The sequence below is a fragment of the Chaetodon auriga genome, chromosome 6 (assembly GCF_051107435.1).
Source record: "Chaetodon auriga isolate fChaAug3 chromosome 6, fChaAug3.hap1, whole genome shotgun sequence".
NCBI lineage: Eukaryota > Metazoa > Chordata > Actinopteri > Chaetodontiformes > Chaetodontidae > Chaetodon > Chaetodon auriga.
This window is the reverse complement of record NC_135079.1, coordinates 16,460,356-16,487,359: the sequence shown is the minus strand read 5'-3', so window position 1 is coordinate 16,487,359 and position 27,004 is coordinate 16,460,356. Positions and strand designations below refer to the sequence as shown.

At 42.2% G+C, this 27,004-nt stretch overlaps 2 protein-coding genes across 10 annotated transcripts; both read right to left on the bottom strand.

Moving 5' to 3' along the window:
- Nucleotides 1–48: 48 nt before the first annotated feature.
- On the bottom strand, nt 49–4,047 carry endouc (endonuclease, polyU-specific C). The gene is made up of 8 exons (XM_076733391.1): nt 3,981–4,047; nt 3,693–3,749; nt 3,502–3,601; nt 3,313–3,424; nt 3,097–3,218; nt 1,465–1,577; nt 1,152–1,302; nt 49–1,047 (listed from the first exon to the last, which is right to left on the bottom strand). The coding sequence occupies exons 1-8, from the start codon at nt 3,989–3,991 to the stop codon at nt 772–774; spliced, it is 942 nt and encodes a 313-aa protein (XP_076589506.1). The 5' UTR covers nt 3,992–4,047; the 3' UTR covers nt 49–771.
- A 1,315-nt stretch (nt 4,048–5,362) lies between these two features.
- On the bottom strand, nt 5,363–25,779 carry ppfibp1b (PPFIA binding protein 1b). Of its 9 annotated transcripts, none has more exons than XM_076733321.1 (28): nt 25,640–25,765; nt 20,125–20,206; nt 19,155–19,360; nt 17,952–18,041; nt 17,719–17,832; nt 16,770–16,898; nt 15,779–15,871; nt 15,272–15,364; nt 14,469–14,586; nt 14,229–14,273; nt 13,188–13,249; nt 13,011–13,095; nt 12,405–12,538; nt 11,990–12,087; nt 11,354–11,414; nt 10,910–11,084; nt 10,457–10,489; nt 9,691–9,832; nt 9,390–9,521; nt 9,001–9,151; nt 8,754–8,865; nt 8,231–8,319; nt 7,802–7,924; nt 7,577–7,702; nt 7,305–7,493; nt 6,917–7,081; nt 6,681–6,746; nt 5,368–6,588 (listed from the first exon to the last, which is right to left on the bottom strand). In XM_076733321.1, the coding sequence occupies exons 2-28, from the start codon at nt 20,186–20,188 to the stop codon at nt 6,505–6,507; spliced, it is 2,979 nt and encodes a 992-aa protein (XP_076589436.1). In that variant the 5' UTR covers nt 20,189–20,206; nt 25,640–25,765; the 3' UTR covers nt 5,368–6,504. The 9 variants fall into 9 exon arrangements, with proteins under 9 accessions (XP_076589444.1, XP_076589446.1, XP_076589436.1 ...); XM_076733322.1 differs by having other exon boundaries at nt 11,354–11,411; XM_076733326.1 differs by lacking the exon at nt 15,272–15,364 and having other exon boundaries at nt 25,640–25,779.
- Between the last annotated feature and the right edge of the window lie 1,225 nt (nt 25,780–27,004).

The window sequence follows — 27,004 nt, the reverse complement described above, 5'->3', positions numbered from 1 at the left end:
ATAAAGTCTTATCTACCTTAAGTTATAAAAATAGAAAAGAAAATTTCTGGTGCAAAAAAAAAGGGGTTGTTTAATCAGGTACGGAGGATCTATGTATGTATTTAAGTAAGACCGATCACCTATCATCACACAAGCATAGGTGGTAAATCGATAAGTAACCTACATTTAAGCCTTTTATGGGAATGTAAACATTTAAGTTTCACGTGGCTTTGGTTTGTTTGTGTGTACGCAGACCTCACTGTCAACAGATTTCAATTTCACAAAGAAACTGTATTTTTTATTTTTTAGCATTAGTCGTGAAAGAGCATTAAAATACTGCTCATACTTTAATACATGCATAATGTGACATCATTCCTCACAATAACTATTTTTTGATGCCTGAGAACCTTTAAGCCAATTACGTATTATAATATAATGTAATGGAGTACTGCATCATTGTTACAGCCACTTTCAGTCAACAATCTGAGCATTTCTTCCACATGGAGCTTAATTCGATGCATCGTTACAAAGAAGTGAATGAAATGTGTTACAAAGGTTCAACTTTTATTTGAAAAATCATCAATCACTTTTACTGAAATACCTTTTAGTGAAAAATTAAACAAGTTTACAATTGTCCTTATAAAAATTACAGACATGTACACATCAATGTCCTGCACTATACCAAGAAGGTCTGTGGCATTTTAATCACACTGCATGTGTGCCTCAGATTCTTGGGCATGAACATTATATATGAGTATATGTGTATCACTGTGTATCAGAGGATCCTCCACATCAGTGCGAGTGCTGCCCGTGATGCCTGTTGTTGCTGCTGAGCAGTTTGGGGTACGCCGTCCCGAGGGAGCGTCCATGTCTGACGACCACCAGCTCCATCTGACACTGGTCGATGTTGACCACCACTGTGGTGCTCCTCTCTGTGTTCATGAGGAAGATGATGGTGAAAAGCGCCATCTCAAACTCGGGGCTGGTCCCGATGAAGGTGCTGCCAACCGGCTTCACCAGACCGTGCCAGCTGAACTGGAGGTTCAGAACGTGGTCGTCTTGATCGGGCTGTGGAGAGACGTGACAAAGTCTGATACACTTGTGGGCAGACAGGCAACAGTTTATGTTGGTACAGAAAGAACTGCCTTTGTTTTGCCTGATGTTACACTTACTAAGTCATGGTCCCTGGCCTTGTATCCTTTGTAGTCCAAGTGCGCGTTCTTTTCTTGCAGGTAGAACTGGATCCAGTTGTGAAAACCAATGATTTCCGTTGCAGATTTTGTCTCTCCAACAAAGACATGCTCAAACCCACAGGAGTCCAGGCTGGTAAATATTTTAGTTTAGAAATACCGCAGAAAACAAAATATTACTTCAAAACAAACATATCATTGTGCAACTGGAGTAGCCTTGATTGCTTTCTGTACACACACTGATTTCATGACATGATGATCTGCTGGTGTTTGGCAGGATGTGTCAGTGTCTCACCCCATGTTTCTTTGTCTGTGGTAGAGGTGGAACCAGATCAAGCGCAGCTGATTCTTGAACTGTCTCAGGTTAGAGCTGGACTTCCCTTTACTCACCAGGTACTTATGAGCCCTCTGTGGAGGAATCACATTTATGACATACACATCAACGCAAACCCAACGCTGCCGCAAGACAGCTCAGCTCCCATGAGTTGACTCAATGCAAAAAACAGGCCTGAACAGACAAAAACACAATTCATGTTCACATGTTTACATAGAATATAACAGAAAACATAAACTTGACATCTTTTAATGACAGGGAACAAAGTTTGGTTTTCAAACTTTTAAAGAATACTCTAATTATACTATCAGTCTACCATCTATAAAGAATGTATCAACCTTCAGTATTTGTTGAAAAAGCTACGACTGAGGAAATACATATTGAAACAATATTTAGATATGGTACTACTCTTGTATATACAGTGGAGCTGCAATAATTAGTCCATTAATTGATTAGTTGCCAACTATAAAATCAATCACCAACTATTTTGATAATCAATTAAAATTTCGAGTCATTCTTTAAGAGAAAAAAAGTCCAAATTCTCTGATTCCAGCTTCTGAAATTTGAATATTTTCTGATTTCTTGACTCCTCTGTGACAGTAAACTATCTTTGAGAAAAAAAACAACACATGGGGAGGTGATCTTGGGCTTTAAGAAACACTAATCAACATTTTCCTCCATTTTCAGACTAATTAATTAATCAAGAAAATGACTGACAGATTAATCGATAATAGAAACAATCGTTACTTGCAGCAGTTAATTTATTCCCAGAGCTACTTTTTTCTTTACTGTGTGTTCATTTTATTGTCATTTTTTTCTCTTTGTTCCTAGTTTAATTGTTTCAAATGTGATTACTCCCTGTCTACATTTTTTCTCTTTGATTATACCTGCACTATGCCCAGTCAACAGATAGGGACTAAACATTTCACTGCACACTGTACTGTGTATGAGTGTGTATGTGAATCTGATCATTATATAGGAAGAGGTCATTTTTTCCCCCCACTATTACATAACATAGCCTAACAGTTGGTATGAGAGGCCTCTTTATCTTTCAAACAAGCTTGATTAAGAGAAAGAGCGAAACACTAAAATGCTTAATTGTCCTCTGGAGAAGAAGCACTCCGACTTTAGTCCTGATGTCAAGTAGCCATCAGGTTCATCGACCAGTCGTGTCTTTCTTCCAAATATAAGTACTGCACGTCCACATTTTTCCACCGATCGTCTTTGGGGAGGCCGCTGAGGCCAACGCAGCATTCCACAGCTGCACACAGATGTTTCAGATGTTTTTTCTCTCTCTAACATCACAAAGTGTTCATGTGTTCAGCGCTGCTGTGAGGTAGGCAGGAAGAGAGAGAACCCCCTCTGGAGTTCAGCTGCATGCTCAGAACCACAAAATTTAGGAAAACAGCAAACCGGACACAGTCAGAGGGGAACAGAGCAACTTATAATATATTTATATGTGTGTGTATTATCTGAGATATTCAGACAGAAAACAAACAGGTGTAAAAAATGAGGTGCAATAGAAACCAGTACCAGAACTGCTAATTGCGCAAGGCTTGTTAGGTGAAACTGGTTGTAACATATCAAACACACCTTCATGACTTCTGTCTCTAAGATGGCATCCAGGAAGAGATTAGTCTCTGTCAGCTCCTCTGCTGTGACTCGTTCGGCCACGCCTGTGGACCGCTCATAGTTGTCCAGGAGTCCGATGAAGCCTGCAGAAACAGAAATGAATTTTCATTTATCACAGTGAAGTCTGCAAACCTTCAGAAAGAGAGTTCTGTTTCTGTCTGGTGCAGAGAAACTTACGGGACAAGGTGGTTGTGTTCACCAGTTTGTTGTCATTAACATTGGAGAACAGAGGCTGTGAGGCGTGATCCTGAACAACATGGCTGCCCTGGTTTACATAACCAGCTCGGCCCTGGACAGTTCAAACACAGAGAACATCCTTGTAAAAACAGAATGTGAGCGTCGTCTGAATAGGAATACAGTCCATACCTGGACAGAGATTGTGTAGTCTATCCCAGGGGTCATGCGGTTCACATCCAACCTCCACAGCTCATTGAAAATATTGGACAGTTCCTGGTTTACAGCTGGTCTGTTTCACAAAGCCAGACAGGACAAATACTGAACACCACATGTTGGCAAACACAATAAATGCTGAGAAATATTCTTACTGGCTACTGTACCTTGATGCATTCAGTCCACTGAGAAACACTGTCAGAAGGACAAGGACTCCACAGAACCTGTGCAACACACATTTGAAACATTTTCCATAAATAATAATAATAATGATGATTAAAAAAAAAAACACCAAAACGTGGGGGGGACCCTGTTCTGATTTAATCTGGTCTATTGTCCAACAGTAAGAAAAAAGAATATATGTTATAAAAGTCCCATAAACTTCAGCAATGCAGCCAAACAATCTGTCCACATCATTTTCAGATTAGTGTTTGTACAAAAATAAAGTTACACACCTCGCAGCCATGATACCTCTTGCGTGCCTCCACTCCTTCAGCTCGGACCTCAGCAGAACACTCACTGGTCTCTTTCCAGTCTCCGCCCGCACCGCACATTAACTTTCACTGACTGCGCATGCGCACATCTGGAGAAATGCTCTCTGACGTCCACGTTTTAATTGCACAGCCACCAGAGGGTGCTTCGCCTCATTGATCTGTTCATCAACTATAGTGACATTTGATCGAACAGCCACATCTCACCTTCAACATATCAGGTGTGAACTCTCACACAAAAAGGTAAATACCAAATTCTTCAATGTAATCACCAGATTTTCGGTCATCTGTTCATAATTTATTTGATTTATTTTTCTGTTTCGTCTGCCATTTGCTTTTAAAGAGAGAGCACAGAGGAGGGGAAGGGGAGGTGGGAGGTAATATGACACCTGAACCCTTACATTGACAAGAGGCAATTTATTTCTTGTCATCAGCAAGAAATTCAAGCAGCGATGAATAATGTGTTTTTTCATTACAACACCTCTTGTTATTAGTCTTTCATGGAGATGAAGAGGGTCAATATGAAGTGTGAAGTATTCATGTTAAGGGTAAATATAAACACATTTCATGTTGTTGTCACAGAAAAATAAATTCAGCGTGTTAGAAACTGAAGAGTCATCTAAACATATTCAGTATGTAACTATGTCCTAAAGGTTTTTTTTTTTTTTTTTCCCCTTTACAGAGTGGGTGGGTACAAAGTTGGGTGAACTGTGAACTGCAACTTCAGAACCCCCCAAAAGTGAAACACGTCTCTTGACAAAGATAATTGGTATAATCAAAGTGCAAAAGACATATTTAAAAAAAAAAAAAAGCCAAAACATGAGGACATGTCTCACCTCATCAAACTCTGTATTTTCATGCTGTTGGACGATCACATTTTCTAAGGAGCACTCTGTGAAGTTGTAAACCATGCAAACCACTTTGTGTCACATGTTTCATATTCTGCTTCAGTTAAGTGATTGTGTGAAGTGGGGTCAATTATGTAACTGTTAAAAAAGAAAAAAAAAAAACCTTCAAACCTCTTCAGGTTTACTCAGAATATGTAAAAGTCCAACTAACAGCAAAATTTCTTCTCTCAAAGTGAATATCATTTGGAAAGAGGTATTGTGATTTTACCTTAACTTCTAGGTCTGGGTCACCTGACATGGCAGAATGTGTTAAATTAGGGGGTGCTTTACTATATACTGGTTATCAATGAGTGTCAGTGGTCTAATGCAGCCTTGTTACCTCTGAGCTGTTTGCATGTGGTGCTTCATTTTTCTGTCCTCCCTCCTCTTACATATACTTGTCTTGCAGGTTACTCAGCTCAGATTTCTCAAAGTTCTATAATGCAAATACAGAAGAGTGCAAATGATACGCCTTTTCATTTATTGCCTTATCTGTAGTGAAGAATTCACAATTATACACTCTTTAAACGGCCATATTTTTAGAACAAATTGTTTTCTTTTCATCATTGCTCAGTGAAATCAGCAACTTTCCCATCATGTCTTCTGTCCTCAGGCGGTGCTAAAGACTCGACCGTGTCCTTTTGAGGAAAATCCAAACTGATTTACATTACTTTATTGATCTTAAAAATGGATAAGAGTAAAAAAAAAAAAACAACAGTCTGTCTTCTCAGGTATGGCTGAGGGTTGCATTACAACATTATGATTTTGAAAAAAACAAAACAAAAAAACAGACTTTATCTTATCTCACAGATCTGAATACGCTTCTCCAAAAATAACTCTTGTCAGCCAATATGGTTCCATTAAAAATCAATTTATAGTAAAAATAAAATAAACAAGCTCTTATATTAATGTGTTGAATTGCAATACCATGCAATGATATTCTTTAGCCTTTGTACTGTAGGATATGTATTGGTGCAAATGCATGTAGAATATTACTGTGAAATGTTCAGTGTAGGATAAAATATACTGTGTGACCATGTCCATTTAATTAGCAAGGTTTAGTTCTGTAGAAAACAGCAGCTGTCGGAGTCACTACTTTACACTAACTTCTAAAAATGAGAAACTCTCCCCAGCATATTACTTCTGAATGAAGTCCGTCTCTTTTTTTCCAATATTTCTACAGTCAGAAGGCAATTTAAAAGACATATATTAAAATCTATATTGGCATATTTTAGATGTCTTTTTTCCTGCTGGTTGACACTTGATGTCAAAGATGCCACTACACAACCGAGTACAAAATATCTCCAGAAACCAGCTGGCAGGCAAGCAGTGGTGTTGCCCTAAATGTTCCATCAGACCAAAGTAACGGAGACAAAGTTCAGGAGTAATAGTGGCTACTGGACTGCAGGCTTCCTCAACACCATCGCTTGAAACTGAAAAAAGAAAGACGCTATAATACTTTTGGCTCATCTTCGAATGCAAAACTAAGAACAGATGTGGGAGCGATCTTGGGTTTCGTTGAGACCGGTCTGCATGTGAGTGGAGAGGGTTGGCACAGGGTTTCAATCACAGCAGCGTCGGCTCTCAGGGTGCTGACAGTCTCATGCATTGGAGTCCTCATCTGTGACGCTGGGGTTCGGTGAGTTTGAAGCCTCTTTGAAGAAGTCGTCATCTTTCAGCATGCTCTGGTAAAAGCCATATGCAGAAAAAGACAAGTCAAATAAAAACCACAGTGTCTGCTGGGACAAGCGCAGTAGAGGACCTTTAGGATTCCTACCGTCAGGTTCTGAATCCCCTCAGAGAAAGCTCCGATCTGTCTCACGGTTCCCTCAGAGTCCTCCATCTGTGAAACAAGAAGCAGCTTTCACACTGAATCAACTGACGCCTACAGCTGAATACAGAAACTACTCAGTAAACAGATTTCAGATATAGTGTAGATGCAGTTAGATACATAATTGTTCATGTTTTCATTGGCATAAAATCATCACCAGACCCTCTGAAGAGCAAGCTCACCTGTTCTAGCCTGTCAAGGTCATCCTCGTAGATCTGCAGCTCGAAGCCTTTCTGAAAGCTTCGTCCCTTTGGCATCTCCACATCCATCGGACACACGTACTCCTCGCTCTCCTCCTGCTTTTTCTTTCTCAGACTGCTGAAGTTACCAAATGACAGTTTCCTTGGCTGGTATGAACGAGGAGAGGGAAGACAAAGATATGTAACACATCAAATCTTCTTAATCTCTTCAGGAGCAACATGATAGTAAAGGTACAGCTTATATTTTACAGATTTAACAAAACCATTCCAAGTAAATAACTTCTTGTATTTTCTTTCCCCTGTAACCCCTGTAAGAGAAGTACCAGCAGTACTGTCTTTATGCAGTACTCATCAAGAAGTCGTGGCGTACCTTGACCTTAGTGGTGGCAGTAAGCAGAGTGTAGTCTGGGTTTTCAAGACACTCCTGTTTGAGCTGCTGAGCTTCTGAACCGATGAGCAGGTTGAAATGTGTGGCGAGGTGGCGACGCAGCAGTGTCTTGTTGGGGGGGATGTTCAGCAGCAAAGCCATGGTCTCCACGTTGAACCGGGGTTCCAGAACCTGGAGAGAGAGGACGTGTTTTAGGAGTGGACACTTTTAGGAGAGGACCTCCGTTTGCCCAGGAAGACCGAACACTGTCTCACCATCAGGCCTCCGTGCACACCGCTGCCTCTCAGGTTGGGAGCGTATTCAGCGAGGTCCACAGACCGAAGCCACTCCATCACCCGATGGTTGGTCCACTGGGAAATCTCTGCTGGAGAAATGTTGTTCTGAGAAAGAGGATGAAAAGAAAATGTTGACACACAGCTGTGCATTATAAAACGAGTACGTCACATAGAGCGGGCGGCTGGCTGTTAAAGGGAACGCACCTCGTCAGATGGCCTACGACGCAAACAGTTGGGCTCATAGTTGTTGAGTCGGAGCACTTGTATAGCTCTCTTGATACTGAGGTGATGTAGGACACTACCCACTTTCAAAGAAAGCAGGTCATCCTGAGGGACAAGGTTAGACATCAGTGACTTGCTGTAAAATTCAAACAATAAAAGCAAACTTCAGCTATGAAGTAAAGAAACATAACTTTTGGAGCAAAAAATGAACATTCCCAAAGAAGCCTCAGTAAAGTAATCCCATTTTGACTTCAGTGCTGTCCCAAATACGGAGGGTGAGGGCAGGACATCTCCAGTGGAGCTCATCAGACCATCTATGCAATAATCCTAATGCGAGATGGCACCGGAGTAGTCAGCCCTACTTATCCGCGGGGTCTGTGGAGGGAGCGCATGTGTCTCGCCAACACTCACCACTGTCATGTAGTGCAGCATGCGACCGTCAACCCTCCCCTCATCAAACTGGGTCTTATACTGAGGGAGACCGATGTCATCCAGCCATCCTGAGAGACAAAGGGAAAGTGTCACGAGAAGGACATCAAGTTGTCGGTCATAATTACCTCCGCAAAGGATGTATTGATGTTTTTGGCCTGGCTTGTTGGTTTGTTTGTCTGTCAGCACGATGACAGAAAACTACTGGTTCGCCACATTTGGAACAACACTTTTTATAGAGCTACAGAAACGCAGAAATACGATTCCTCCATGTCACAATGCACATTCACTGGTAGCAGTAATCCTCTGGGGGAGCACACACATGTAGTTGCCCAAACTTCATACAGAAAGCAGTCATTATGGAGGACTTGGACAGTGGTTTCATGGGAGATCCGCTACAATTGCAACATCGCCACATTTGGAGCAACACTTTTTACAGAGCTACAGAAACGTAAATACACAACCAACAACTGGTTCGTGTGCAGGACAGGCTGCTGGTACTCACTCGTCACCCAGTTGTAGTCCAGCTTTCCCTTGTTGTCCTCCTCCTCCGAGCCGAGGGCCTGCAGAGCCAGCTGCAGCTTCTTTCTGTGCAGCGGGTGTTTGATTCCCAGCTCCTAAACATCCACAAGAAGACATGTAAGGATTAAATACAACATCCCTGAGGTACTTCACTGTAAGTTCAGCAGCAAGAATACTTTGCTTGCCTGCCAGCTTTGCTAAACTTATTAAATTCTTCTGCTTCATCTCACCCTCTCCAGGTCCTGCTGTGAGGCCTGTAGCAGCGTCTGTCCAGAGGAGATCCACACACGAGCCATGTTCACATAAAGGCCGAGACCCTGCTCCTGCAGCCAGTTACACACCTGATCCTTTGACCAGCGTGCAAAGGGAGCATCAACATCACTGAGAAAAAGAAATGAGGACAGAAAAGCCAAAACTTTCAAAAGCTATATCATTGAAGCAGTATAAAAAGTACTCATTGTCAGTATAGTACATGCATTTTTGATGTCTTTGTTATGCCGACAAAGACTGCTTTGTCGAAAATCATCACATGATTTCTGAATTTCATTGTGCACCGCAGTCTCAAAACAAGGAAACCACATTGTGAGTCTCATTATTCAGCCTGAATGCACAGACTTACTTGTTGACTCTCTGGAGGTCACGAGACCAACCCAGTCTGGGTCCCGCTGTGGCTCGTACTCCACCCCTCTTGAACTCACCCTCTGGTAGGTTGTCGTCTAGGTTGAATGTGGTAGACTGACTCCTTTTTAGCCTTGAAAAATAAATATGACATTCAAGTCTACATATTAAAAAACATCCTCACGATCATATAAAATCAAATACTTGATCAAATACTTCAAATTCTTTGGTCATGGATTTTAATTTTTACGTACTTATTAGACTATTCTGTTGTATTCTATTCTACACTACTTTATACTCACTTCCCAAAGAGTTTCTTTATTCCTTTGGATTTTTTCTTGCTCTCTGGGGTCGTGGGGAGTGTGTGGGTGCTGTCACTGTTTGCCGACCTCTGCGGCAGCCCGGCCAGATCCAGGTGGTCGGTTCCCTGTCGCTCTGTTTCAGCTGTATAAGCAAACGGCAACAGAAAATCATCAGCATCACGAGCAGCAGTGTGACAGACCTGCAGTGATCGACAGAGACGGAGCTGTGGCACACAGCCAGCGCAGAGACCCAGAAAACACTCCGACCGACACATGACGTCTCCTAGACCTGGGCAGACTGGGAGGTCATGGCAGTGCGCGTTAAAGCAGTTTCCTCTCTAGTTTGCATGCATTAGACTTTGCTGGAATAACATAGTTGTATTGTATTAGATAAAAAGGAAATTCATTAGTTGGTTTGTTTTAGATTTTTAGTGGGAGGCCTTCAAGATCCAAATAAAGCAGTTTAGCTGTTGACCTGGATCTCGACACGGTTTTCTGTTTGGGGAAGGGACTGACAGAAACACAAGAGAGGAAACAAATACATGCAGGCACACAGACTGGCTGTATGTGGCACATACATCTGTGCAGCAGTGGGTGGTGACAAGGGTGTGACGGTTTAAGCGCTGCGGCTACTGACACGATAAAAAGACGTCAGCTGAATGGATGCGTTTAGAAAAGGAATAGGTGTAGAGTGATACAGCAGGTATTCTTTGTTTTCTTCAGAGAACTTCTGCAACCCTACAGTGACCCGAGGTCTATACTGTACCTAGCATAGGCGCACTTGCACTCCGGCTGCGATCTTCATGTGTTACAAAGCACACACAACACACGACAGGGCCCAACAGAGAAAGAACAAGACAAAGGGCAGAAATTATGATTGAAATAACTACAGGTTTGGAGAGGTGGAACACAGGCACACAAGTGTGCGGCACACACGAAAAAGCACATCCACAGAACGAAGGGCATACAACAGCACCAAAATGGACTTCCATAATTAAATGGGGACCACAGTTTGTGTGGGTTGCAAATTATGGTCTTGGTCCATATAGTATATTCCAAGGGAGTGGCTTGGGAAAATAAAAAGTGGTCCATGGTGGAAGAAAAACCTCCAGGAAAAAATCTCTCTCTAGTAAACAGCCAGTCAATTCCACATGCCAAAATAGCACCACTTTGTAGACTTGGCCTTATCTAGCTGCTAAATCATGTGCTTTGCTCTTACCAAGATTAGGAGTACTGGCTGTCTTCTTGCCCCCACGGATCTTGAAGAAACCCTTTCCAAAAGATGACCGAGCCTTTCTCGAACCAAAGCTGTCGTCCTCCGTGGTGGCCGGCAAGGTGGCAGAGGGACTCATGGGCGGCTTTTCACTGATCTTACTGATCTCTTCACTCGTATTCTGAGAGAAGAAAAGACATCACTCCTTTATATCTGTAATGTTCATACTGTCCTACAAGTACTGGTCAATTACAATAGTTACTCTTACTGTTAAGTTAAGGATGTAGACTGAACACGGCATGTGAGATATTCTAAAAGCTATAAAGACTATGAATGCTGTGGTGTCACAAAGTAAAGGTACGCATTCATGTGTTTGACAAAGTTCACTGAAACAGGACATTTCCCCACATAATTAAACACGTTTTCCTCCTCCAAATGTGTAACTTTTACCTTTTCATTACTGCTCCTATCCAGCTGGTCCTGGCTGCCGGTCTTTGTAGTTTCTGGGCTGCTGAAATGACAAACCGGAACAATGCACACTTTACTCGTGGTGGTGTAGTGGACTGTCTCCACAAGAGTTTTTCACTCACATGGTCCTAGGAAGCAGCAGTGAGGGCTGAAAAAGATATGAACTGCTGCTATACATGTTCTTCATATTTAAGAAGTCTGATGACACACTTCCTCACGCTGTAGCCAACACGATTAGTCTGATCAATTACTCAAAATGAAATGAATAATCTGATAATCAATTAATTGTTTCAGTCATTTTCAAGCACAAATCTGATTTCGAATCAATTATTTAGAAACTAATCAATTATATGGGGAGCAGAACACAGTAAAAGGTGAACTCTGTTGCTGTTAGTAGCCTGCTTGTCAGTGAACTGCATGCCCTTAAACTGATGAAAAGATACCACTGTATTCATTTTAGAATTGAGTGTGAGAGCAAACTATGTGAGACTCACACTGATCACATGAAACAGCACCACATGTACATGGTACTTGTCCAAACTAAATGAATCTGTGAATGTTTCGCCAAACTTGCAGCGAATCAATACAGGTTAAAGGGGAAGTCTCTTCACATTTTACCTTTCTAAACCTGTTGGTGCAGACTCTGATACGCGTTCTGGATCTGAAGGGCTGGGTGTGGGTGAAGGCTCTTCACTCAGTCCATTGAGGATCTCCAACTACGCACAGATCAGAAGAAAAAAAAGAGGACAGGAAACACACTGTCACAAAATCCAAGTATGCACGGCCTTAAAACACATATTGTCCTGAGGCCATGACAACACAGTGTTCTAATTCTGCACACAGGCTTAGAGAACTGACAGGAGACGTTATTCAATTAATTGGATGTCGAGCCCTTGAACACTCATTTCGCAAGTGCGAAATTTCTGTGAGCCACTAGTGTTTTACTGAGCATTTTAGAAATAAATGAGATTTGAAGGTTGAGGGAAAAACAGAACAAAACAAAAAAATATTATTCATATTATGCTCCACAAACCTCATCTGGGCTTTTCCTTCTTAGTTGTTCAACATCTGTCACTTCAGGATTTTCTGACTCCACAGAGTTGACTGACAAGAACGCAGTGGATCCATCACCAGGACTCTCGACGTGCTCGTTGTCTTTGGTTTTCTCTGTAGTAGAAAATGAATAAGACCCAACTGAGAACGACCATACGGTTCAATATGATGTTCTATTTGGCATGGTTCAGTCCACCCCAAAGCTCAGAACATGGAGTGTATCTGACATCGACTGCCTCCAGACAGAACTTTAAGGACAGCCTTAAGTAAAGTCAAATGAAATTTGATGCAGAAAGCTACAGAACAGTGATGCATGAACAAACATGTCAGCAAACAGCAAGCTCAGAGCAACACAAAAGGAACTGTGTAGCTAATATGCACACTAAAAATATTTGCTTATTTATTGCAAGTCATATCATCATCACAAAACTGAACAATGTTATCTCACATCACAGATTTTCTTCATATCGTGCAGGTCGAAAGTGAAGAAAAGTTTAAACCATGCGAAGCCCCCTATGCTGCTGTTGAGTGATATTTATATTGGACATTACATTATTCACCTGCTCTTACTGAGGAGTTATCTCACCTTTCTTGCCTTGTACTGACATCACCATGTCCTGAACTTTCTTATACCGCAGCAGTGACTGCTTCAGTTCTTCAATCTTACGATCCTGCAAAGGAGAAGACAATTAAAACCAAAGTGAGGCTGACTTTTCGGGGGGGAGCTCAATCAGTTTGCGTGACCACAACTTGTCAAAAGTACCTTCTCTTCATTGGCTGCCATCAATGACTCAACTGCCTTTTTCATTCTCTGCACTTCCACATCTAGTGAGGAGAGAACAATGGTTACAACAACTGTAGATTTCAGGTGGGGTTGGATGATAAGGCTGAACACACAGGGTGTAACTGGAGGGTTGAATACATTCACGCCACACAGACAGCAACATGACTGTCCAGTCACATCACAGCCAGTCTTTGACTCCTTCAAATATATACACCTTATTCTTGTGTGAGCAGGTGTTTCACATACTTCACTTTGGTAGAACATTTTCATCTTTCAGAACACACACTCTGCTACAAGGATGTGTGAGAAGTCACCCCCTAACAAAATAAAGGTACCTCAGTGTGATCTCTAACAAGAGATTAAAACACTTGTCAATACTTTTAAATAAAGATTTGAAGACGTGTGAGATGGACATTTTAAAAAGAATAAAAGACTCCTGTACAATTGAGCCATGTTGAGGGAGTCTGAACGAAAAATGAAATTGTTCTACATGGGTGAGAGGTCACTGATGGCCACAGATATGAAGACAGCACTCACAACATAGATTTTGTGACACAACATTGAACATGACAACATTACGGGTTAGCAGGGCACACACTGGCTGCTGGTGTGAGCAGTGGAGGATTTAGAGGAGCTTGAGGAGAGGTACTGAGGGGGTACAGGAGGTGATTATTCTTGGACGACATGAGGCAGGAGGATGAGTGAGCAGCCTGAACAGTTATGACAAACAACACAATTCATTCCTCATTCCTCTTGAAAACACATAGCAGACATTCCTCGCTGCTGTTCCATGTTGGACACAGATACGCAGCTTTGGGACGATCTTGGTTTTGTTCAAGTCCTTAAAAGGTGGACAACAGACTGGTGATGTGGCGCACTGTGGTCAGGTATTAGCACTCCGATGGGTTATGATGGACAAGCAGAGTTCAGATGGCTCATGCTCGTTCATGCAAACAGGGGTTGGGATGGGTGCAGTAATAAAAGTGCAATAATAAACACAAGCATAAAAACCCCCCTTACGTTTTTCTTTCAGCCTCTTTCTAAGAGTTTCATCTGGATGAAAGACTGAACAGGACAAAGAATTATGAAACAGAAACTGGTTGGTTGCAGATTCTGACTTCTTGCAAAACTAAGCCTGGTGCTTTTTTATACTAACAACAGACATAACCAGTCAATCATAGAAAAAACAACCTGAACCTGAGTTTAAACATTGTGCATGCTTATCTTTAGTAAGGCTTGTGATTCGACAAGCTTTCCCACCTCTCTCTGTGGGATCTGCGCTGCTTGAGGCGATGGCTTTGAAGCCTGTCTCATCCTGTAGTCTCCTCATCTCTCCGTCTTTGCCCTCAAGCTGCCTCCTCAGTATGGCTAGCTCCTCCTGTTCAACAGAGGACAACAGTGAGGAGATTTCCTCCATTAAGACAGGACCTCCCCCCACCTCAACTCCACACTACAAACAAACCACAACACAAAGGTTCACAGATGCTGACGTGGCGTGCGGGCATGCAGGCCACACCTGCTCTGAAGGGCAACATGTGAGTGGAGTGGTGATCAGTGATGTCTGGGAGGACGACAGGAGGCATTATACAAAAAAAATACATGTTTTAGTGGCCAGAATAGGAATCAAGCATGGAGACAGACAAATTGTAATTGTAAAGAGGTTTTCTTAAAGATGATCAGAAAGAAAGGAAATTAATGGGACAAGTGTGAAGAGGGATAAAGAAAGAGAAAAAGAGAAGTCTTGCCAACTCAAAAACCCAAAATGAAGGCATACCTGTGGTCTGAAACTGGAGCAGGTTTAAGGAAGTGGTATTTCTGACTACACTTGACTTTTTGAATTTTCACAGTTCAGTAACTTAAGTGATTTCATTGTTTGCAAAGTGACATAATCTTGCCTATAACGGGGGAAAAAAAGTGGGAAAAAATAAAACTTGGAAAACTGCTGCAAACCAGATTTGATGATTTTTTTTCCTTCAAAAATAAAAACAGAAGAGGAGCCAAAGGGAGAGGTCAAAAACCATAATCATACAGCAAGCACAACAGTCATCCTGAGAAAAGCCAACCTTCATAGCCTGGAGTTTGTGCTCCTTCCTCTGTTTCTCATACTGCAACTGGCCCATTTTGATTTTCAGGCTAGAAAGCTTGGCCATTAGCGACTAGCAGTAGAGAGACAAACCAAGGAAGAGAGAGAAAATAGAGATGCAGGAAGCAAAAGATAACAGAGTCAAGAAGGTGGAATACTCAAGATGGAAACCAAGGTATTTAGATTATGAAGCACAGTTTACGAGCAGCTTTATGCTCTATGGGTGAAAACTGCACAGGTGCACTTCCTCCTTAAGATATACAACCACCAATACCCTCGCGTCCAACGAAGCACAACAACCATCAATAACTCAATTCAGAATTGAGTTAACTGGTTAAGAACTGGTTAAGTAATGAATTAGACCAAACAATTTTTAACTATTATTTCACCAGCAAGTGGGGTTCCTGACCAAGGAAACAGTCAGAGGTTAGTCATGAATCATTTTTCATATAGACACGGGGGGTTTAACCTCCCTGTGATAACTCACCTTTGTGGATTTAAGTTTCTTTTCGTACTGTAGTTTTTCACTTTCCAGCTCTGTCAATCTGTACCGTAGTTCATGAATTTCAAGCATCAGATCCTGGAAGAACAGAAAGTGCACATCACAGAGTGGCAGTGAAAGAGTGAGCAAATTCCTAAACTACCTGTGACACTTTAATATTCTATTTCTTTTTCAGCATGGATTTCATTATGGCAGCTCTCACGTTTTACAATTTCAGTTAAAGTTCAATTAAAAAAACTGTACACCCATTTCAGTCTACACAACTGGTTCAATACAGCGCAAACACACTCTATGTGACAAGTGCAGATGAGTGAAGGGACTGAATTCCTTGGAGAGCGGACGCGTCAAAGCAGCAGCAGTGATAAAACGAGAGGAAGCTGCTTGTAGAAGCGAAGTGATTTATGTGCAGTGAGACGGAACATGTGCAGCAGCTTTTTGGTTCCAGTGGGGTGGAAGAGACAGCTACAGCTACAACAATAACATGATGTGTTTGAAAGCTTTCCAAGGACTCTGTACGGTTCATCTGGGAGCAGAAATCTCCCCATCTCCAGTAAACAAATGACATCTTAGTGTTTGTAAAGCCTTTGAGCAGAGGAGAGTAAATTCAAATAAGGACAAAAGCAAAGGTAATCCATGCCACACAGCAAGGTTTCTCATGTACAATCACAACAAACACGGCATATTTCCCATGGATAGTTCACTAAATGTTGACGTTTCCTTGAAGTGAATATTTATCTGACTTTTTTTTTCTTACTCAACACACAGCTGCCTTCAGACTGACAAGAAAATAACAAGTCCCTTTGCCACACAGGTGTTGGACAACATGAATGAGTGCTTGTTTGGTGTGTGGGAGCAAATTAAGTGTGTGTGTGTGTGTGTGTGTGTGTGTGTGTGTGTGTGTGTGTCTCTGAGGTGAGAGAAAAGGGACACAGGCAGAAACAAAGAGAATTCCTGTGCTGAGAATTAGCTCACATACCTCACTGTCCCTAAACCTGTCACAGTCGAGTCTGTCCTTCTCCATGGCATTCAGCTTCAGCTTTAGGTTGGACACTTCAGACATCAGTTCTAGCTTCTGGGTCTCCAGTGCTGTTCTGCAGAGCAGCTCCTACAATGACAGAAGAGATTATTGAGATGCTAGATACATCCAGCACTCTGTATAGTCGCGCTGTTTGTCTTGTGACTACTCCCAAAAATGTGAAGGTTCAGTACTTTGAGCTACAGGCAGACATGGAAGTCTCCACAGCTGATAAGGAGCATAAGAAGAAAGCCATGTTACACCCAACGCTTGTGGACGGGACACAGCAGCACACTGGTAAACATGCATTTATCTAACACAGCAGACACTCGCTGACAGAAGGACATGAAGTCACATCTTCCAGTTAAAAGTTAGTGTCCCTTCCACACATGCGGTTACCTCACGCGCCAGATGGTTTGTTACACAGAACCATCTGGGAAGTCAGACAGCTTGGAAGAGAGCAGGCGCTTTGAAAAAGAAAATACTTGGCAGGTGATTGGATGAACCATCTGTCTATCACCGTCTATCACAGTCTAACTTCAACCATTTGGAACAACAAACCATACGACGTTGTAGCAGGACAGCCAGGAGGGAGAAGAGTGAAAACATCTTCCCCTTCAAGAAAAGTCTTTCAGTGAAGAAATACTCTCCAACTCTGATCTAACTGTTGTTGTGGTAACACCTACGCCAACCTCTTCAACCACTGCCGTTTTTGAAGGAACAGTCACTTCCCCTGCTGTGGACACACCTAAACCACAGCCTCCTGTAGCCTATGTAGTTCCTCATAGGATGCTGATTGGTCTGAAACAACTGTCGTTTGCCACAAACACATAACTTGAAGCCTGGCAAAATGATATTCAAACAGAGCTATATTTCATACGACATATGAAACAGACACACACAGACAGACCTGTTGCAGCATGTCCTCAGTGGCGTTGAGTTTCTCCCGGTGCTCGTCCAAACACAAATCCAGGTCTCGGATCTTCTCTCCCTGAGCCTCCACTTGGTCTGTCAGCACACTCACCTGCATAGAACCGATGAGACACTCCTTTCTTATTCCTGGCTCACACAGATACTTTGTTTATTAGAGATTTGAGTCTTTGTGAAAGTGGTAAGATCATCTAAGCTTTGCAGGATGGATACCTGAAGAACCAGAGACTCTTTATCACTCTCTAGTCGAGACAGTCTTTCCTGGTAGTGGTCACCCCCACCCAGCGAGATGTGCCCATTGGACTGCAGGGATAGAAGAAAATATGGATCAGACAAAGAACCATAAGAGGAATAGATCTTTGGCCTGTTTAAGTGCAGACAGAAGTAAGTAGTACTGCTAAGCTAAAAAACTCAGCTGATCTTAACAACTTTGAAGGTTTTGGTGTGTGACAATGATCTCAGATGCTATGTTTCAGATTAAAAGTGCGACTGGCTGCACCGACTTACTCTGCACAAACAAAACCTTACATGGCTCAGAAGAAGGCCCACATTCAGACCGCTGTACACAGAGTGAGTTACAGCATTACACAAAAGCTCTGGCATTTATCTGGCCTACAGCCCATCACTCTCCCAAACACCACTATGGTTCCCAAGAAGTCAGCATGTTTCTTGCAGTGCACTGGCTGTGACATTGGCAACACCAGCATTTCATCTTGCATTCCCACAGAACTCAGCAGAGGAGGACAGTTATGTTTTCGCTTAGCAAACCAGTGACAGCTGACGGCAACACAGAGGAGAACAGCTAACACTGGAGAGACTGCGGCGAAAGAGTAAACACCCCTAATCAGCTGATCTGAGGAAGCAGAGGAGGGAGGGAGAATGAATGAATGAATAACTAAAGGATAGTATTACACTGAGCTTCATTTCAATCAATAAATGTGAAGTGTCGCCGATCTGACCCCTTTTGTGTATTCTCCCCATAGAGTTTTAATGTGGCACACAGAATGAAGACAAACAGAAGCAAACCAGATGTGCTGAAGCCTGTTTACAGCACATTGTGTCTAACCATCACAGACAAAACCTCTGCCATGGTTACACAACTTAAACTGATTCAAACATCGGAAGCATTCTTTCCTCCTCAAATACATCGAGGATGAAAAGGAAAGAAAATCTCAAAGTTACCTGAAGCCTTCAAAAGAACCTGAAACTCAGCATCAGATATGGCGTCACCTTCATGCTGTAGTCCTATGTTTTACAGTTATCACACATTGCAAAGCACATTCTTGCTTTCATTGGACGATGAAAGCTCCAAACCCCTACCAGCTGCTTTATGTAATCTGTTCAATGCCTGTAATAAAGAAATCTTAAGAGTGTCATGCAGCATGTATGCATCTTTCCTCCACGTCAGGGCCTTACCAGGTGACCATGGAGCCACTCGACCAGACTGTCAGCTGTGGACTCAGGGATCTGACAGCGTAGACTCTCCCTTTCCTCCGTGTCCATCAACTCAAGGACGCTCCGAAGGTCTTCCAAAAGGTGAAGTGCCCTCAGGCTGCCCATGAAAGGAGAGGTGGGCGACTGGCAGTCAAACAGCCCATTGGAGTAGTCCAGAGCCTTGGAGCCTAAGGCACAGAAGGACAACAGGAGTGAGGAACACACGAAAAGAAGCTAGAATCCAAAGGAAAACAACACATGTGTACCATCTTGTACTTAACTGATTATTTAGACAGGTTTTTCTAACCAAAACTACTGCTCTAAGAGTACAAAGAAGATGACAAGAGAAGGTTTTTTTAGCTTAGGTTCTCACTGTGCCACACAAGGGACAACACTTCATCCCCTTTTTATGTATACTAATGATGTTGTTGTTGCTAAACGGCAGTCAGCCATCATAGGCTGAACTAAAGTGAGTAATTCCAGTCACATTATTTGGAGACGGCCATTAACAGTACTGGTTTGACATCTGATCCTCTGGAGCCACAACCAGTGTTTTCAAAGCCCTGTGAAACATTATAGTGAAGAAAGGCATTTCAAATGGTCCCTCGATGCACAATGCAAGTTGGTATTTAAACAAACTTAACAACACTGCGACACTGGTGATCATGGCTACAAGCCACACGGCCTAAATGAGCCCAGAATAAATGCTAAATCCTCTCTGACAGACACAGAGCTCCAGGCGTCACATGACATCTATGTAAAATGTCAGCTCTGCAACAAACCATCACAAGAAACAAGATTAACTCTTATCAATGCTGACTGAACCTGGAGGACTATTTCTGCTTTATGTTTTGACACAACTATTAAAAAAGGAACCACAACTTAACAGCATACATACTACAAATCCTGTTAAAAAGTGATGTTGATGCTTAATATTGTAGGAGACCTTTACCTGCTATAATGCCGTCCATCTGCTCCAGGGCAGCTGCCAACATGTCGCTGGCATCGGACATCATCTTCAGTCACTGCTAAAGCTGGAAGGAGCAACAAAACTGTGTTAAAAAAAAAGCACCACCCTATTGAAAAGAGCCATCAGAATACAGATGTTGCACTGATATAAGACACAGAAACGTGCAATCGAGCTCCATAAAATATCAGAAACTGAAAAACGTTGATCAGTGTTTCCCAAAGCTCAAGGTGATACAACAAATCTGACATAAAACTGAAAGGAACTTAGAATGAAAACATCCATGATTGTTATGGCTAATAGCCCAGCAGCATGATGCATATTCACAGTTTAGTCTACATTATAACAAATCATTGTGGCAGCTGCTCGGTGCGCTTGAGATATGAATGTCAATTTTGTAGAACAAATCCAGCAAGGCAGTTACAATGGTGTTCAGCTGTCTAGGCTACAAAGTGCAGTGAAGCTGCTGTTAAGCATGTGATTACAAAAGGTTCCCACCCAGGAATTAGGCTGTAACTGCAGTACATCCTCGACAACCCTGCATGCCTAAAAAAAAGGACTGTGCCTAGTAAAATAGCATGTTGGTGAGAGGTGTTTGACTGTGCAGAAGCAGAGCAATATACAAGAAGAAAGTTTGATAACCAGGGGTCAATGGCAGCTAAAAAAACAACTGAAAGAAAATAATATGTGCTTGCAGGTGTTTGACCCTCTTGAGCTCTATACTGCAGAGATCTTATGTTAATTTTGTCAGAGTAAGACTGATGAATAATGCATTTCAGAATATCAATCAGACCATTTCCCTAAAATATTGGCACAACAAATGTCCTGCCAATAGGACACTGGACAGTCTGTCTGCAGCGGAGTGAAGATACATTTTAGTGTTCCAGTCTTGGACATCTTCCCAAGCAGCATAACAGACCCTTTATCTTTGTTCGGCCGTTTAATCAAAAGGCTCTGCTGTACATTCATGCATGCTGAAACGTGCATGCACATGCACTCATCTGCATGCACACACACATGCACACTCCTCTTCCTTTAATCAGCTGCCTCACATCCTGGGAGTGCCCGACACTGGGACGCAGCACCATTTTCAAACTTTATGGAAACCACCCCCAGGCTGTTATTTAAGCATTCCTGTGGTCACATTTTCCACTATGAGTAAAATAAGCGTGCCCTAAAACATAAGCAGCGTCACAACAGACAGTAGGCCGAGAGACCTGAGAGGAACCAGCATGCCATCAGTCAGCTCTGTAGTAAACTGCTGAGTGGTTTCAAACAGTAAAATTCTGAATGTGGGTTTAAAAATGCTCCTCTCCGGCTGCCAAGAGTCACTGCTGGTCCAACTTCTTGTTCAACTGAGACAAGCAGACATTTAAAACAGGCAGAATTAATAGTTATTTTCAAAGGGAATTTTACAATGTTCTGCTAGCAGCTCTAAGTGTTTAGGTGAGGCAAAGAACTTGCAGAATTGAAAAGATGAATGTAAATGTGTTTTCAAAGGGAACTTATCATGCCCACTGAAAGACTAGCGATGGTGTTAGACCCCGTATCAGCAGTAATACATCAATGACATCTTATCAGACAGACATGCAACATTAGATAGATGATTATGAACACATGATGATTATGAACACATCGATGTATGCACAAACATTCAAAAGATATGATGCTGAAAGAAAGAGAATTTTAATTAGAATAGATGCTCCTAAACACAGCAGATCCTGGGAGGGGACCTGCTTTACTGTGACGCCTCAGAAACTGAGTCCATATCGTGGTGGATCCGTTGAAAGAAAGAACGAGGAGGAGCAGGACCAGCTCACAGCACTCTGACGGTGAATAAACAGCAGAAGACCGGTCTTTAACAATGGATAACTCAGACAGAGTTTGGATCATGATGACTCAAACTGGAATGAAGGCCTGCAGGGCACCCCCCTCAAAACCCTGACTCAGCTCTTCTCTCACAACAGAAAGGCAAGTATGGGTTAAGGTTAACACGTGGCTTTCAGCAAATATACTTCAAACACACCCAGCCAAGACCAGACATGCTGCTCAGTAACCTGCTGTCCATGTGTCAATTAATGTCAAACAAGTGTAAAGACCCTGTCTGAGCACTTCCATGGCATCGTCCTGGGGTCAGTCGACATAACGAGTCTAGAAAGATCTCAGCACAAAGAATGTCCGGGATGCCCTCACGGTTTGTGTATATACAAAGACAAGAGGGCTGTCTATCAGGCTTACTCAGCGTAGGCTATGGATCAGAGAGTTTTCATCATTTTCTTGATTAATCCATTAAATGTTTGTCTATTCAATTTCAGAAAATGCATGTTAATTAATCAAGAGGCTTTAAAATGAAATATTGGCATCTGCCCGAGATGAAGATTTCTGCCAACATGATGGGCCGATAACATGACACAGGTGTGTCTGTGGTGTGGAGACTGTTTGAAGTGTCTGAAACAGATAGCAAATTTACTATATGGAATGATTGCTTGGCATCTGTGATACAAGGAGGAGCCAAATCCTACAACACTACAAATTCAACTGCCCACCTTAAGAGCTGTCATCCTGATCATTATGATGAGTTTCTCAGGCATAAAGACAAACGAAACCAGCTAAAAAAAAAATCTGTCAGCAGATATATGCATGTCTCAAAAAGCATTGTATTTTATTTCTGCAACTGCAGTGAGTAATCATGATAAGAGTACCCATAATAATACCTTGATTCCACTACAGGAGCATCTTGATCTCTGCAGTAAGGTGAGAAAATATGTGTATTGGTGTCAGCAATCTGCCAAAATGAGTTCAATATTATGCATCCCTGGTGAAAACGCCCCTTATAATTTCCAAGAGCCCAAGAGGACATCTTCACATTGCTTGCTCTGTCCGACAAATTGTCTAAAACCCACAAATATTCAGTTAACTATAACATTCGACAAAGAAAAGCAGAAAGTCTTCATATTAGGGCAGCTGGCGCCAGGGAATATTTGTCATTTGTACTTAAAAAATGATGAATCAATTATTAAAATAGCTTCAGATTCATTTTCTAATCGCGCTGATTGTTTTAGCACAGTGTGTTTTATTCATTGTTGAACTGAAACAACATCACGGACGATACATCCGTACCTGCATTGCATAAATTCCAAATGTGCTGCTATCAAAGGAGACATCTCAAAAATCCCAACAAGCAAGCATCACTCTCAAAAACAAAGTCTCACTGTCTGCCCTTCTATAAGCACCACTTACACCAACCTAAGACACACAGAGGCGGGTATTGTTCATGGTACTGGGCTATTTTGACTGAGAGGCATGAGGAGACAGAGGCAGAGAAAACTAACTGCAAGGCAACGCTACAGTACACATGGCATTTGCAATAACACCTGCCTGCATACTCTTTTCAGACCCAAAGAGCCTCAGAACAAAACAAAAAGAAAAAAAATGCATTCGAAAAGCAATCCTGCCCTTTGGTGAAAACAGCCATATAATTCATGGAGACATGCACAGAATAATGAATATAGAGGGTGGGGGGTGGGGGGGCACTATAATGGCTTTTTTCAAATCCTTCAGCTCTGCTTCCTTCAGGCAGGGAGAACCATCATAACCCATCCACAATGGACAGAGAGCTGAAGCGTTCCTGGGATAAAAAGACCATCTTGAAACTCCCCAGTCCCGAATGACCACTTAACTATGCTCTCGCACACACAGGATGCAGAAAACAAATCAGAAGCCTCAGGGCCGCTTGTTTCTAAAGGGGGGAAAGTGTTTACAGTGGCCATGCAACTCGATTTAACAGCTTGTGTCAAGTGACAGCGGTGGTAAAAAGGCCCTGGGAGAGAGGAATGTACACTCCGGGCATAAATCCGACTCTAGTTTGATTCACAGTCTGCTGTGATTTGATCTCACGACAGGGCTGATGTCAATACCTCCAAGTTTAAGAATGCATGAAACGAAGCAGTGTGTGTGTCCACTCATCCACCGGATGCACACACAGTCAGGGACTCCAGCAGCCGCCTGCAGGGCGCTGCTCTGGAATAACCTGCAGCTATTTCCAACCCGAGTGAGCACACAGAACACATCATCACTAATTTTACACCACCGAACAACGAGGCCTATATGAAAACGACACATGGCTGCAAAGCTGAAGGAGCTCTTTTTTTTTTTCCTTTAGACAAGCTGGAACTAAAAATACGAAGACCACAAGGCATCCATGCAATGGGTGATGCAGTGTGAACACACTGAAAAAAACATGGAGATTGAGGGTTTCGAAATAAAGAACTTCCATGTGATAAAATCATCCATGAATGTTTCCTGCCTCTATGAATGCACACGATCATTGCAGCCATTCATTTATGTTGGCCAGCAGCACACATTCTTTTCATATTACTCGCAACTGCACCGGCCGTACCTGAACTTGACTTCAAAGTTATTCATCTTTGAGATTTGTGCAAAAGGAAATTCAACACTGAATAGTACACAGGTGGTGCAGAGGGTTTGGTTATGGAAATCACAGGAGCTGAAGGTTTACACACAGGTGTAGACAGGACTACAGCACAGTCTTTGATACTCTCTCTAAATAACTTCCTGGCATTTTGCTCTGGCTTTCCTTAATATCTGAACAACGTGAAACATGTTGAAGGCCAGCCCTGAGTTAAATCACACTCCAGACAGTCTTCCAGCCTGCGGCGGTCGGAGGGGAACCAGGAGCTCAGACGGTGCTGAGCTGACGGTCTACAGTGACTGGAGGACAGTCACTGAACATCTGCTTCTCACACAGCTGTTTAGGAAAGCGTTTGAGAAGGGAAACCAAACAGTTAGGAGGAGGTCGACTGGAGGGCAGTACAACAGCTGATCAAATTTCATAGCTTTGAGGGAAAAAAATCCAGACAGTAAACTTCGGACAACCTCGCTTCGTAGACGGTTTGGTTCAATTCACCTTCACCATCATTTTCACTCCAGCAAAGTAAGCTGAGCAGCCAGCACCGCCAACATCAAACCAGATGAAGTGCAGAAAAATGCAGAAGAGGTGGCCTGGAGCGCTGGGAGGAACTCACCACAATGTCTGGCACAGTCTGGAGTTGTGGCAAAGTCATAAACCGACGTTAGACTGACTTTCTCACGTCAACAAAGCTTCTGCCCGCAGTTACCCAGTCCTGCTCTACGGGAGTCCATCTTTGCGAGGTCTGAACTTTAACTTTGGCGTTTCTTCCAGATGAAACTGTTAATCAGCGTAGCGTCGGGCTGAAGCGGACTGCCAGCGGATAAATGCAGTGAAACCATGGGAACATTTGCTCTCGGTGTGTTCTTGACGGGCTAATGCGCAACAAGTCAAGGAAAAGCGGAACGTGACCAACTTCTGAAAAAGGGACCGTTAAACTTTTTACGTGAAAAAACGTGCTTATTCCCGTGCGCGAGCCCAAACAGCCGTTTGTTTCGGACGTTAGCAACTCCTGAACTGAAGTTAGTGGAAATATTAAAACGCAGCCTAAACACGCGCTGATTCACTTACCGAAACTTAGTACGAAGAGATTCCCGTTAATTCTCCCTCTCTGTTATTCAAAGAAGTCCACAATGCTTGTCTTCTGAACTTCTACCCACCAGCGCTACCCCAGACCGTCCGTCCACGACGCTACGCCATGATGTCGAAGTGACAAGATTGCTGGAAAACTTGGGACGTCATGGCTGGAAAATCCCGCCCTGCTGCTGCCTGGATTGGTTTGGGAGCAGGAACACTTTATGTGATGGGAGTCCTGGCGCATTCACTGTACCATGAGAAAAATGGGAAATGGGAGATGCGTGTTTCTTGCTGATTGAAACCGTTCGCTGTTAACGTTAGCAATGAGACTACTTGAAAAGAAATTATTATTATTATTATTATTATTATTATTATTATTATTATTATTATTAGTAGTAGTAGTAGTAGTAGTAGTAGTAGTATGACCAATAATATAGTTATTATTTGTATCCTCTTCAAATCAAGTAAAGCCTGCATTAAGTCTAAAGCAAACACAACAATGCCTGTAAAAATATTGCAATGTACTAAAAAATCATACCAGTCTTACGTGCAACATGTTACACATTTTTATTGCTATTATCATTTATAAAAATCTATTTACCGGCGTGAAAGCTAATCGGGAGCAACCGCAATCAACAGTTGGCGGTTGTAAATATGGCTTGAAAACCTTCCACGTTTTTGCTAAAACCTGAAAGCAGCATATTCGTGCCTGTGTGTCAGTTGTAAAAAGCTCAGGAGACATCAAGTGGCCCCTGAGAGTAAGTGAAGTATCCTCACAAAGTAGCAAATTACAATGTAAAAACAGTCCAAGTCAACTAAAACTTACGAGTTTTATTTAATATAAGTACAAAAGTATTAACTGCAAGCTGAACTCAACCATTTAGAAGTGCTCAATACACAGAATGGATCTTTTCAGGTTATGTTACATATTGTTGGATTGTTGTTACCGATATATGAATGTTGTATTACATTACATTACTTTTATGGTATTTGGTAGTTTATAAGATGCAAAGTAATTAGTTACTATAGCTGTCCGATAAATGAAGTTTAATAAAAGCACTAAGTGGCACAAAATGGAACTAACTCAAGATTAAAGTACAAATAACTAAAGAGTGTAGTAAAATACAGCACTTACTTCCCACCACTAGTATGTGTTAAGTATCTACTGTTTGGGCCCAAAACTGGACAGCTGATGTGCATTTAATATCAGGGCAGATGTTACAGGGTCCCAGACAATCAAGGGACAACATCATCATAAACTCACTGTATATTTTGAGTCTGCTGCCTGGTCCAAGTTAATCTGGCCACAGGTGTAGAATGGATATGCAGTAATATAATATGAGTAGGACAAGTACAATT